The sequence below is a fragment of the Tachysurus fulvidraco genome, chromosome 18, assembly GCF_022655615.1.
Source record: "Tachysurus fulvidraco isolate hzauxx_2018 chromosome 18, HZAU_PFXX_2.0, whole genome shotgun sequence".
NCBI lineage: Eukaryota > Metazoa > Chordata > Actinopteri > Siluriformes > Bagridae > Tachysurus > Tachysurus fulvidraco.
Genome location: NC_062535.1, coordinates 2,740,082 through 2,752,581, shown reverse-complemented (window position 1 = coordinate 2,752,581; position 12,500 = coordinate 2,740,082). Strand labels below are relative to the sequence as shown.

The 12,500-nt window shown below is 39.2% G+C and overlaps 1 protein-coding gene across 4 annotated transcripts in view; it reads right to left on the bottom strand.

Moving 5' to 3' along the window:
• The window catches only part of LOC113661818 (GDP-L-fucose synthase-like), a 22,910-nt gene extending 16,477 nt beyond the window's left edge, over positions 1-6,433 (bottom strand). For 2 of the 4 annotated variants that reach the window (XM_047803290.1, XM_047803291.1), the window contains exons 1-2: positions 6,279-6,430; positions 2,291-2,441 (exon numbers count right to left, since the gene is read on the bottom strand). In XM_047803290.1, coding sequence (XP_047659246.1) covers positions 2,291-2,439 — 149 coding nt within the window. In that variant the 5' untranslated portion in view covers positions 2,440-2,441; positions 6,279-6,430. Of the gene's footprint in view, positions 1-2,290; positions 2,442-6,277 lie in introns of all 4 variants that reach the window. The other 2 variants (XM_047803288.1, XM_047803289.1) reach the window with 2 other exon arrangements.
• Positions 6,434-12,500: the final 6,067 nt, after the last annotated feature.

The following is a 12,500-nucleotide window of genomic DNA, read 5'->3' as shown; positions in this document are numbered from 1 at the left end:
GATCCCTCAGAGATCTTGCATGGTGCCCCAGACCGAGGGAGATTGACCGTCATCTTGAGCCATTTTCTAATAATTGCACCAACAGTTGTTGCCTTCTCACCAAGCTGCTTGCCTATTGTCCTGTAGTCCATCCCAGCCTTGTGCAGGTCTACAATTTTACCCCTGATGTCCTTACACAGCTCTCTGGTCTTGGCCACTGTGGAGAGGTTGGAGTCTGTTTGATTGAGTGTGTGGACAGGTGTCTTTTATACAGGTAACCAGTTCAAACTGGTGCAGAAATACAGGTTATGTGTGGAGAACGGGACAGCTTCTTAAAGAAAAAACTAACAGGAACTAAGAGCCGGAATTCTTACTTGTTGGTAGGAGATCAAATACTTATGTCATGCAATAATATGCAAATTAATTATTTAAAAATCATACAAATCAGAGGTGGGCAGTAACGAAGTAAAAATACTTTGTTACTGTACTTAAGTAAAGTTTTCTGGTATCAGTACTTTACTCCACTATTTATTTTTCTGACAACTTTTTACTTTTACTCATTACATTTGTACACAAATATCTGTACTTTTTACTTCTTGCATTTTCAAAACAGACTCGTTACTTTTAGTATTATTCCTTCTCATTGAGCGCTGTTTCCAGCCTATCATCCTATCATTGTGCGGCTTTTTCCCCATGTGACTGGTGTACTGTATTATTTACTGGCTATCAGACATAGACTAAGGATAGCGGAGCTAACAATGAGCAGCGCCTACAAAAGGAATGGCTAATGTTCATTCAGAGGGAGTCACCGATGTTAAAATAACTAACATTCCTGAACACACATGGCCATATATGACGGAGATGTTTGTAATAATCGGCGTCAAAAAGGATTCCTGGCGAATGCGTTGTGAATTGTGTCACCCAGGGGGGGTTCTAGCCCTTTATTAGTGTGGCTTCAGCCCCCTGTCTGTAATCTCAGCCACCCTAAAACTATAAGGAGCATTTTTACTTTCATAAATAAACAATAAAAATTACGACATGTCGTCGATGGGAAAGAAAATTATTTATCAGTTTGATCCAAAAGCGATTTTTTTTTTTTACTTTGCTTTTACACGCGTGTGTTGTAGTCTTTCAAAAGTGCGTCTTCAGCTGTCTGTTTTATTTGAACGGAGAAGCACAGGTACGCGCAGCGTGCACGCGCAGTCAGAGCTGGAGGCGTTTATCTATAACGTTAATCGGCGAAAAGACGCAAAGACGGCAACCAAAAGCAGTGAAATGTCACTATTCTTATTACCAGGGTTGTCATATAATATATAATATAGAACTCTTCTTGTTTTAAATTCTCACTGAGGGTTAAACCCCCTAAAGATGAAACCCTAGAACCGCCCCTGGTGTCAACCCAAAAAACACGAAGTGCTTAATTTAATTAACATTAATTTTGTCATTTGTAAAACATCACAATAATTTTGAGTTGTTTTGAAGCACAGAGCTGGAATCTCCCTACAGTTTGGGATATGGCCTTGGTGATACACTTGGTATACATTATATTTCCAAAAGTATTGGGTCACCTGACCTTTCCTGCTATATGTGGTTATTTTCTGATCTCATCCCTACTGAACACCTTTGGGATGAATGTGAACGCTGACTCCACCCTACCTCACCTACATTAGTGCCTGCCTTTTGTATACATACATATACATACATACATATATATATATATATATATATATATATATATATATATATATATATATATATATATATATATATATATATATACATATATGTATGTATGTATATACGTATATATATTAAAAAAAAACGGCATCCAGTTACCAGCATGACACTAAACAGGTAGTAGTAACGGCGACTTTTTACTTAAGAGCCTATACGTCTTTACTTTAACTTGAGTAAAAGAGTAAAAGAGTGTAGTCACTACTTCTACTTTTACTGGAGTCTTTTAAAAAATGAGTATCTGTACTTCTACTTGAGTAAAGGATGTGTGTACTTTTGCCACCTCTGGTACCTATGATATAAATTACAGACTTCTACATGCTTTGTAAGTGGGCAAACCTGCAAAATTGGCAGTGTATCAAATACTTGTTCTCCCCACTGAATATAGCTAATTCTTGTATTTTATTATTTTGCCATCTAGGTTTAAAAGTTAAACTTGTATTGTGGTATTTGTATGCAGTGTTTTACTGTCTATAAAGCTTTAATCAATGGTTAAGCTGACAATATAAAACCACTGTCTATAAAATTGGAGATTCACATGATGTAAATGTGTTAAGAGCTTAGTTTTGGAACTCACGTCAGATCTGCATCTTTTGAGCCGATGAAGATCCACTCCTCTCCTTCTTTCGCTCCTCCTTCCTGCTTCACCACACGCTCTATGGCTTTCCCCACCAGGCCCCTGCCTCCCGTCACCAGCACCCGCATCGGTCTCGTCTCATTCTCCATCTGACGAACAGAGGTAGAGTCGGTAATTTATTTAAAATCCAAACACCAGCGAGATTCAAGGTTCAAGATTCACTAGGTTTATTGTCATGTGCACAGTGAAAACATAATGGTTCAGACCATACAATGAAATTCTTAGTTTGCACGTCTCCCTTACAAGAGAATAAAAATAAATAATAGAAATGAAATGGATGAAAACAGTAAATACAGATTAAGATTTATGTTAGGTGCTCAGTGAGTGATGTGGCCGCATTCAGTGGGGGTTTATGGAGTGTGAGGTGGGATGTGGTAGACTAGTGGTTAAGGTATTGGACTACCGACCGGAAGGTAGTGGTGTTAAGTGTTGTTCAGGAGTCAAATGGCTTGTGTATAGAAGCTGTGAGTCTTTTTGTCCTTGATCTCACACTCCTGTAGTGTCTCCCTGATGGCAGACATGTGAAGAGGTTGTTGTGGGTGTGTATTGTCCCTGATGATGTAAAGGGCCCTCCTGATGACCCTGGTGTAGTAAATGTCCTGAAGTGATAGGAAGGCCACACCACAGATGAACTGTGGAGTTTTTATGACCTGTTGGAGAGCTTTCCTGTCCTGAATAGTGCAGCTTCAATACCACACTGTGCTTGAGCTGGCGATCACACTTTAAACTGTACATCTGTAGAAGTTGCTGAGGATCTCGTTTGACATTTTAAATTGCTTCAGCCCTCATAAGGAATACAGTCGCTGCTGGGATCTTCTCAAGAGATGCTGAGTATTGTGAGACCAGGTGAAGTCCTCGCTGATTGAATGTGAAGGTTTTCACCCTCACTACCTCTGTCTCACCGATGTAGATTGGGATGTGCTGCTCCTTCCGCCTTCTTCTAGGATCAATAATCATCTCCTTGCTCTTATCTGCATTTAAGGAGAGATTATTTTCCTGACACCAGGATGTCAGACCTGCTACTTCCTTTCTGTACGATGTTTCCTCCCCAACATTAATGAGTCCGATGACTGTGGTATACACAAACTTTATTATCTTGGTGTTGGTTTAGGAGGCCATGCAGTCATAAGTGAAGAGGGCTGCAGTACAGCAGTGGGCTCAGGACACACCCTTGAGGGGTCCCTGTGCTCACAGGTCTGGTTTCCTACTCTACCTGACTGGGGTCTGTCTGTCAGGAAGTTCAGCACCCAGTTACAGAGAGGGTGTCGGTTTAAGAGTGAGGAGTTATTCAGAGAGCCTGTGTGGAATACAGAGTCAGTGTTCAGTGGCCAGTGTTCTAACATGTCAGTAAAAAGCAACCCTACATTCAACACAGAGAGAAAAACAGAACTGAATATTAATTTGTACAATGCTGAAAGGCCAACTTGTTTGCACACTGATGATGCAGGCGCGAGTTCATGCGAATCGGTGCCACTGCACCACACTGGCTTTGGTGAATTCGAAGTTTCACGACTGATGGATTGAAGTCATTTAGTCATTATCACACAAACTGGTAATATGCACTGACAGAGCAGGTTCCCCTTACCACCAGTCTGTAAAACCTTTTTATAAAAAATTTTATTCTATTTTTTAGAATGTGATAGTTTAAGCTCAGTATCATCGTGTATATGTTTGGTTCTGCTTTGCTAAGAATTTGGGTGTTTGATGTTCTGGACCACCGTGCGTTTGGTTGGTTTCGGTTGTTGGATGATGGTGAATAGTCACTGTTCTCTTTTGTGTTTTTGGTTATTCTATGTAAGTGTAAAACTGACTGCTCCCTGTTGTGAATGTGTGCTTTTTCCTGTACCCTTCGGTTATACCTCTTGGGTAGCTTCCTACCACTTCTTTGGGGAATCCGAAGCAGAGATTAATGGAGCCCCAACAGGTTTTGTGTGCCTAATTGAGTGATGTATTGATTTGGACTGGGTATCACTAATGATTTATGGTGGGTTTATGTGGTCGAGGTTGCTGTGTTTGTACAGTTTGCCATGAAATTACTCTTCCCTGTAGGAAGCTCCATTATCTTTTGTCCGTTGATTATACCAACTGAAGGATGCTGCCCTTGTGGGCTGTTTCCGATCAGGGTGGATGACCCAAATTATTTTAATGCTTTGGTAAATATATTTTAAATATATATTAAAACTATTTTATGCTTACTGTAGTGGATTTTTTTGTATGCACCTACATTGACTGGGCCTTCGGGGTGCTACATATAATTTGCATAAAAAAGGGTTAAAAGTTTAAAACTGGAATGACAGCATTTTTTTGTTATGACAAAACCAGCCCAAATAAATATGGCTTGATGAGTTTACCATCATTTTAATCTGTAGTGAAAAAAGTCCTAGAACTTTGGATTTCATTTGGTCTTCTAGAAGATTTCTGACTTTAGACTAAATTTCTCACATTCATAAAATACCAGAATTAGCTATATACAGTGGGGAGAACAAGTATTTGATACACTGCCAATTTTGCAGGTTTGCCCACTTACAAAGCATGTAGAAGTCTGTAATTTTTTATCATAGGTACTCATCTATAACAAAAATCCGGAAAATCACATTGAATGATTTTTAAATAATTAATTTGAGATGATCTCAAGTGTGATTGATTGGTATAAAAACCTGCACCATTACCAACCCTTTGGGGATAAGATCGGACAACCCTGCTCTAACTACAAGAAATATAAATACATCAGCAGATCAGAAGGGAGGAAAGTCCAAGAGCAGGAAGAAATCAAAATCTTTCTGTGTGTCATAAATATCATACTGGAATATACTGTCACATCCTTATAATGACCAAGGACGCATAAAAGTTTGTTTTTACTTAAAAACAAGTACGACTTCTTTATTATTTGTTGTAAAAATCCTGACATTGTTTGAAAACATGACTAACAAACCCACCGAATTTCAGCAGCAGCTCTTCCTGAAAGCACGTTCAATGAGCCGCACGAACATTTTTAGTGGCGCAGCTTTTACATACATGGCGGTAACACGGAAAATGATCACTTTAAATAAATAAACAAAAACAACACATTTACAGGTTCTATACAAGTTAAACCTTATATATTGTACATTTAAAAAAAACTAAATTTCGTTTATTAAGTAATTCTTATTAATGATTAAAGTTTTAGCTACTCACCTATTTAGGTATTGGGAATGAATTATTAAAACAATACGCAGTGTTACAATGCAATTGTAATTAATTACAAAAACAAAAAGTACTGGTGTCATTTGTAGCACAAGTTACAAAGCCAGAAACTAAATAACATGAGACAGGAATCAGATATATTCTTTATTATTGTGAGTGTAGAGGAACATTAAAATCACAACAAGAAGCTGCTTCAATAACAATTCTTTTAGAATTCTGCAGTGAAATGACCTCATTTCTGTTTGGAGTGTATAATAATAATAATAATAATAATAATAATAATAATAATAATAATAATAATAATAATAATAATAATAATTTGGTTCTTTATAATTCATTTTTAGATTTCGGTGCTATATAATATATATAGCATAATATGTATATATTTTATATATTTTATATAGCATTATATATATATATATAGCACCGAATGTGATGTTAATCTGAATAATAATAATAATAATAATAATAATAATAATAATAATAATAATAATAATAATAATAATTTCGGTGCTATGACCGCTGGGTGTCTAAAAGCACCTACACGCATCTCGTCAATGTTGATAAACCGCAGTAACAATCTCACCCATGTTTAACAGCAGAGCTCATTAAAAATGAATGAATGGAAATCTGAATAAAAATAAAATAAATAAAAAATAGGCCTAACCAGGAAAAAAGTAATTAAATAAATCAATAAAAATAAATTCATTATTAAATACAAAAATTAATCAAAAACATATTTACCTTTTTTTTTAAAGTTTTTTTTTTAAGGAAAATGTCTCCAGGTGTCTATCAGCAAAATCTTGAGTTTAAACAAAGGTGTTAAGACTCCTGAATATCTGTCCAGGTCACCTAAATCCTGTCTCTATGTGAAGGAAAGTGTGCGCGTGACTCCTACTCGAGCCAACGAATCGATTCATTCTCATGAACAGGATCACATGAATCGAACTAGATTTGATTCATTTGTTTCTGCACGAGCTATATGCAAAATGATTCAGTTCACTATGTTGTGATGTTTTACTGACTCGAACAAATAGTGAAAGTAAACGTTTTTTTTTCCTTTCATGCGGACGATTAATATGTGGTGAAAATAAAGTCTGTGTTTCATATAGTAAACATGTAAAAGCTACAAATAAATGTGTAATGATTTATAAAAGTAAAAAACACAAACACCACTGGTCTGTCCTTGTTTATATTTTTTGTAGTTAATTTATATATATATATATATCTATATATATATATATATATATATATATATATATATATATATCTATATATATATATATATATATATATATATATATATATATATATATATAATGTAATTTAGCGCTAGGAATGAATGTGTTTGTGATTTTGTTTGTTTGTGTACTTTTGAGTGTCTGTGTTTGAGAGTGGTGTGGTGTGGTGTGGTATGGTGTAGCTCAGTGGTGTTGGGCTACTGATCGGAAGGTCATGGGTTTGAAATTGGTGCTTGTAATTAAGGGAAAAAAGAGCAGGAAATTTTGGGTAAGAATTTGCATAGTGTCATGTCTGTGGCTGGCTATAATAACCTTAACACTGCTTAGCAACATGAAACTATAACTTCATGAAGCGCAAGAAGTCTTTCTCTATTAAACTCCAGTCCACCTGTTGCACCCATTTACTGATATTCAAAATACAAGCTTTGTACAAGGTTTTGTTAGATAATTGTGGAAAACATTCACATTGTTTCCCTGTTCAAGGCATAATGCTCACTCACCCTTCTCATGTTACATTTCAGTATGTTCAGATGTGACCCTTCTATATATTATAAACTGTCTACACTGACATCATTACAGAGAAAAAAAACTTCTAATTGCTGTGCTGTGTTCAGTATCAACATGCAGTGTAGAATCTCATACATGCTTTCATGCAGAGCGAGCTTCATGATGTGAAGGTTAAGGCTGGAGTGGAAGATCTCGAGTGTCCTGCTCAGAGCCCTGACTGAATACCTTTGGGGTGAACTGGAACTGGAGTCTCCTCATTATCCCAACATCAGCGTCTGATCTCACTGTGCTGAATGAACATATATCCACACAGCTACGCTCCAACATCTAGTGCAAACCCTTCCAGAAGAGAAGAGTGGAGCTGATTAGAACATCAAAGAAAGGGGAATAAATCTAAAATGTGATGTTTAACAGTTACATATGAGTGATGGTCAGGGGTGCACAAACATTTACCTAAATAGTGTAGCTGAGTGGGAATTTACATTTACAGCATTTGGCAGACGCCCTTATCCAGAGCGACATACATAAGTGCTTAAATCTCTAACATTGGATACATTAATGCTGGTTCACTAGGTTACATATTTAAGATACCATGAGTTTAAAACATTGTTCAAAGTTACAATGAAAAAGTGTCAAAAGTTTTATTTTCTTTTTTCTTTTTTCTTTTTTTTAAATATATGCAAAAGATAGGGAAAGAAGTGCTAGTTGAAAGTGTTTCCTGAATAAGTAGGTCTTCAACCGCCGTTTGAAAATAGCCAGTAACTCAGCTGTCCGGACCCCTAGGGGAAGTTCATTCCACCACCCTGGTGCCAGAACAGAGAAGAGCCTTGTAGTATACTTGCCTCTTACCCTGAGAGATGGTGGAACCAGTCAAGCAGTGCTGGTAGATCGGAGGGTGCAGGGTGCAGTACAAGGAGTGATAAGGGCTTTGAGGTAAGAGAGAGCTGGTCTGTTTTTGACTTTGTAGGCCAGCATCAGTGTTTTGAATCTGATGCGTGCAGCTACTGGAAGCCAGTGGAGGGATTGGAGCAGTGGGGTGGTATGCGAGAACTTTGGCAGGTTGAAAACAAGCCCTGCAGCTGCATTTTGGATCATTTGCAGAGGACGAATTGCGTTCATAGGTAGACCTGCCAGCAGCGTGCTGCAGTAATCTAGTCTTGAAATGGCAAGAGACTGAACAAGTACCTAAGCAGCCTGTGTGGACAAAAATGGCTGAATCCTTCTAATACTGTAGAGAAGAAAGTGACATGAGCGAGTCACATTAGCAACATGAGAGGAAAAGGACAGTTGATTGTCCATGGTTACCGCAAGGTTGTTAGCTGTGGCTGAAGGGGAGATCAGATCATTGTGCAGGGATATAGCAAGATCATGACATGGGTATGAATCACCTGGGATGATCAGCAGTTCAGTTTTGCTAGGATTGAGATTTAACTGATGAGCAGTCATCCATGATGATATTTCGGCCAGACATGCTGAGATCCGGGGTGGGAAAGAGAAGATAAGTTGTGTATCATCAGAATAGCAGTGGTAAGAGAACCCATGTGAGGAAATAACTTCACCTAGAGAGTGAATATACAGGGAGAAAAGAAGAGGACCAAGTACTGAGCCCTGTGGCATGCCAGTGGAGAGTCTGTGTGGAGCAGATATCACTCCCCTCCATGTTAACTAATATAAGCGTCCTTCCAGGTAGGTAGCAAACCATTCCCCAAGCTGATCCGCAAATACCAAAACTCCCAAGGGTGGACAAGAGAGTCTTGTGGTTGACCGTATCAAATGCTGCTGAAAGGTCAAGGAGGATAAGAACGGATGACAGTTTGGCTGATCTAGCAACATGTACTTTCTCAGAGACATCCAAAAGGGCCTCCAAAGGGATCTTGGAGGTTGTTCTGTGAGAGATAGACAGACAGTTGATTATAGACAATGCGATCAAGAATTTTTGAAAGAAACAAGATGATACTGGTCTGTAGTTACTGATGGATCCAGAGCAGGTTTCATTAGGATGGGAATAACCCTTGGTCTCTTGAAAGTAGTTGGTACCTGACCAGATGCTATGGATCTATTGATGATAGTGGTAATGAAGGTCAGAAGGTCTTGTGAGATGGTCTGGAGCATAGTGGAAGGGAGTGGATCCAATACTGTGAATCCATACTGTGAGATGTAAGTGCAGTCGGGGCTGAAGTGAAGGTCCGGCAGATTTCCTCAATCTTCTCCTGGTAGAAAGAAGCAAAGTCTTCTGCAGTTGGGGAGGATGAAGAAGGTGGAGCCAGGGGGTTGAGTAGAGAAGAGATGACGTTGTGAAGCTTCCGAGAGTCATGTGACGAATCTTCAAGTTTTCCTTGTAGAAGAAAGTCTTGGCAAAAGTCACATCTGAGGATAACTTGGCCAGGAGTGTTCGGTAAGAATCAAGATCTGCATCAAGTGATTTCTTATACTTTCTCACTGATGATCTTAGATCTTCGATCTTCTGAAAACCAAGGAGCAGAACAAGAAGTTTTCTTGGGTTTAGTGAACACAGTGCAGAGAAAGTCCATAGTTGAGGAAAGAGATGAGAGGAAAGTATCTGTGGCTGAGTCCAAGGGTAGTGAGGAAAAAGACTCAGGATCAGGAAGAGAAGAAAGAGTGCCAGAAGCTACAGAAGAAGGGGAGACAGAGCGAGGGGTGAGAGGTTGTTCTAGGTAGGATAGGGAGAATGATGGTGAAGGATACCAGGTGATGATCACAGACGTGTAGTGGGGTAGCAGTCATGTCTGTAGCTGAAGAAGGATGAGTGAAAACCAGGTTTAGGACATTGACTCCTTTGTGTGTGGGGATGTAGCTGTTGAGTGTCAGGGTGAATGAGTCGAGAAGAGTCAGGAGGGAAGAAGATTGAAGCTTGTCAGAGGGGAGGTTGAAATCACCAAGCACCGTCAGAGGGGAGCTATTGGAAAGGAAAGCACTAAGCAGTGTGTCCATTTCTTCCATTAAGTCTCCTAGGGGACCAGGAGGACGGTAAACAACAATGATAACAAGGTTGATTGGAGATGTGACTGAAATAGCATGTAATTCAAAAGAGGAGGTAAACCTGCGGACATTTGCGTAAAATCCCTGGACCTCACACCTACTAGCACCCCTACAGCTCCATTGTTCTCCTGCTTTTGTTGTGCAAACACCCCCATCATCCACATATTTTGCCCTCTGCTAGGGTCAAGACATCAAAAGTGTGAAATATTTACAAATGTGTATTTTTTTTTTCTGGAGGCCTAATAAAATGCAATGCCCAATTTTTGTGTGTGTGGGGGGGGGGGGAGATGTGGTAGCTCAGTGGTTAAGGTGTTGGGCTACTGATCGGAAGGGCATGGGTTCAAATGCTGGGCCCCTGAGCAAGGCCCTTTACACTCAGTTGCTCAGTTGTAAGTCACTCTGGATAAGGGTGTCTGCTAAACAGACAGTTTTGGGTGCGTGTGTTAGTGGACATTTTATGTGTGCATTTTTGTGTCTGTATGTATGATCATTGCGCTGAAAAGGGCAAAAGTGTGACCTATTGCCCCACTAAATGTGGCTGGGTCAAATTGACTCGGGAGGACTTGAGGAGGAACACATAGTTCAACGAAAATAGACAAATTAATTTTACATACAAAGTTGATAATTTGGTAAATTTCAGGCAAATATGACACGTTATATAAACCCAAGTTATGACACATTAAACTTTCCAGATGAGTCAAATAGACCCCAGGTCTGCACAAGGGTTATATAAATATCAGATGTACTATGGCAATGACAAACCTTAGCACACAATTTTTTTATAAATAAAACAGACTAAACAGACTTTTGTATAGATAGGCCGTGAAGGTTTCCTTGTCTAGATAGGCTTGTATAGATGTTTCCATGTCACACACAGAGGTTTGGCCTGCCTTGGATCTGAGCTACTCTGAGTGAACAAATGCAAATGAGCCAGGCCTCGCAGGTGATAGGGGTGTTTGCACAACAAAAGCATGGAAGAACTGCGAAAATCTCAAGGAGGGGGGGGGGGATCACACCTCGGGACCCACACTAGAAAATAAAAAAGTCAGTAAATCTGGTGGTAAAGCACCATCTGTTTGACAACAGCAAACCTGTACCACCACCCCTGCCTGTTTCTCGTGGTGAGTGAGAGAAAGCATAGGCAGAGGACAAAGCAGCTGGTGTAGCAGTGTTCAGTGGGGATATCCAGGTTTCTGTTAGCGCAAGAAAATCAAAAGGAGTAATGGGAAGTTAAAGCAAAGATAAAATCAGCTTTCCTTACAGCAGACTGGCAATTCCAGAGCCCGCCTACCACCACTGTTTGAGACTTACACAACAAAGGAGGGTAGATGAGGTTATTGGAACTGTGACCTCTGCTCTGTGGATGAGAGCATCTGTGACAGTAGGAATTTAGTACAGAGATGGGTTTGAGGCACATATCTGCATTCAACCAAGAGTGAGATTTAAGGCATGGTAGAATATATTAAACAGTACTAGACACTTGTGACGGTATTGATGGTTTGGTGCACCTGATAAAATGTCCAGAAGCAGAATACAAATCGATCCTACAGCTGTGTGGTTCTAAGTCCATCATCAGTCCTTCAGCAAAGTGCTGCTGTAAACAAAACCAGTTAAAAGCAACATAACATGTATCCAATTATTTAGTCCCTTTAGGTCAGGATTTTATCCTGCTTTAGATGAAAAAATAAGATGCAAGTAAGCCACAGTGTAATCAATGTTTTCTTTTTACTTTCAGATGAGTGCAAAAAACAGACAATAGCACTATGAAAGAAGTCAAGAAGTGAAGAAAGGGGGGAAAGGAGGAATATCAGGACGGCCAGCGCCGATCCCTGAACCTTTGGTACATTCAGTGCAATTGAAATAGCATAAATAATGGAACAGAAGGAGAAACAGGTAAACTGGAGTGAACCTATGAAGATGATGATTATTTCCAGTTAAAGTTTGTACAGAAGAGTGTGTTTTACTAAAAAACAAACATTGGTTAAAAGCCGCGAGCATACGATGCACACAGATTATGGCAGTATGGATAAGAATCCAGGGAAACGTGAGTGCAAGCGGCTACGACGTGAAGCTGTTCCTCAGTTCCTTGGAGACGTCTGTATGTCCCATCTAAAGCTTCCACGTTTTGGAATAGAAAACAAAAACAACCAGCTCTTCAACTTCAAATTCGGTCGAAAGTACTGTATATTCCTACTGCCTTTAATTTGTTTCTCCATATA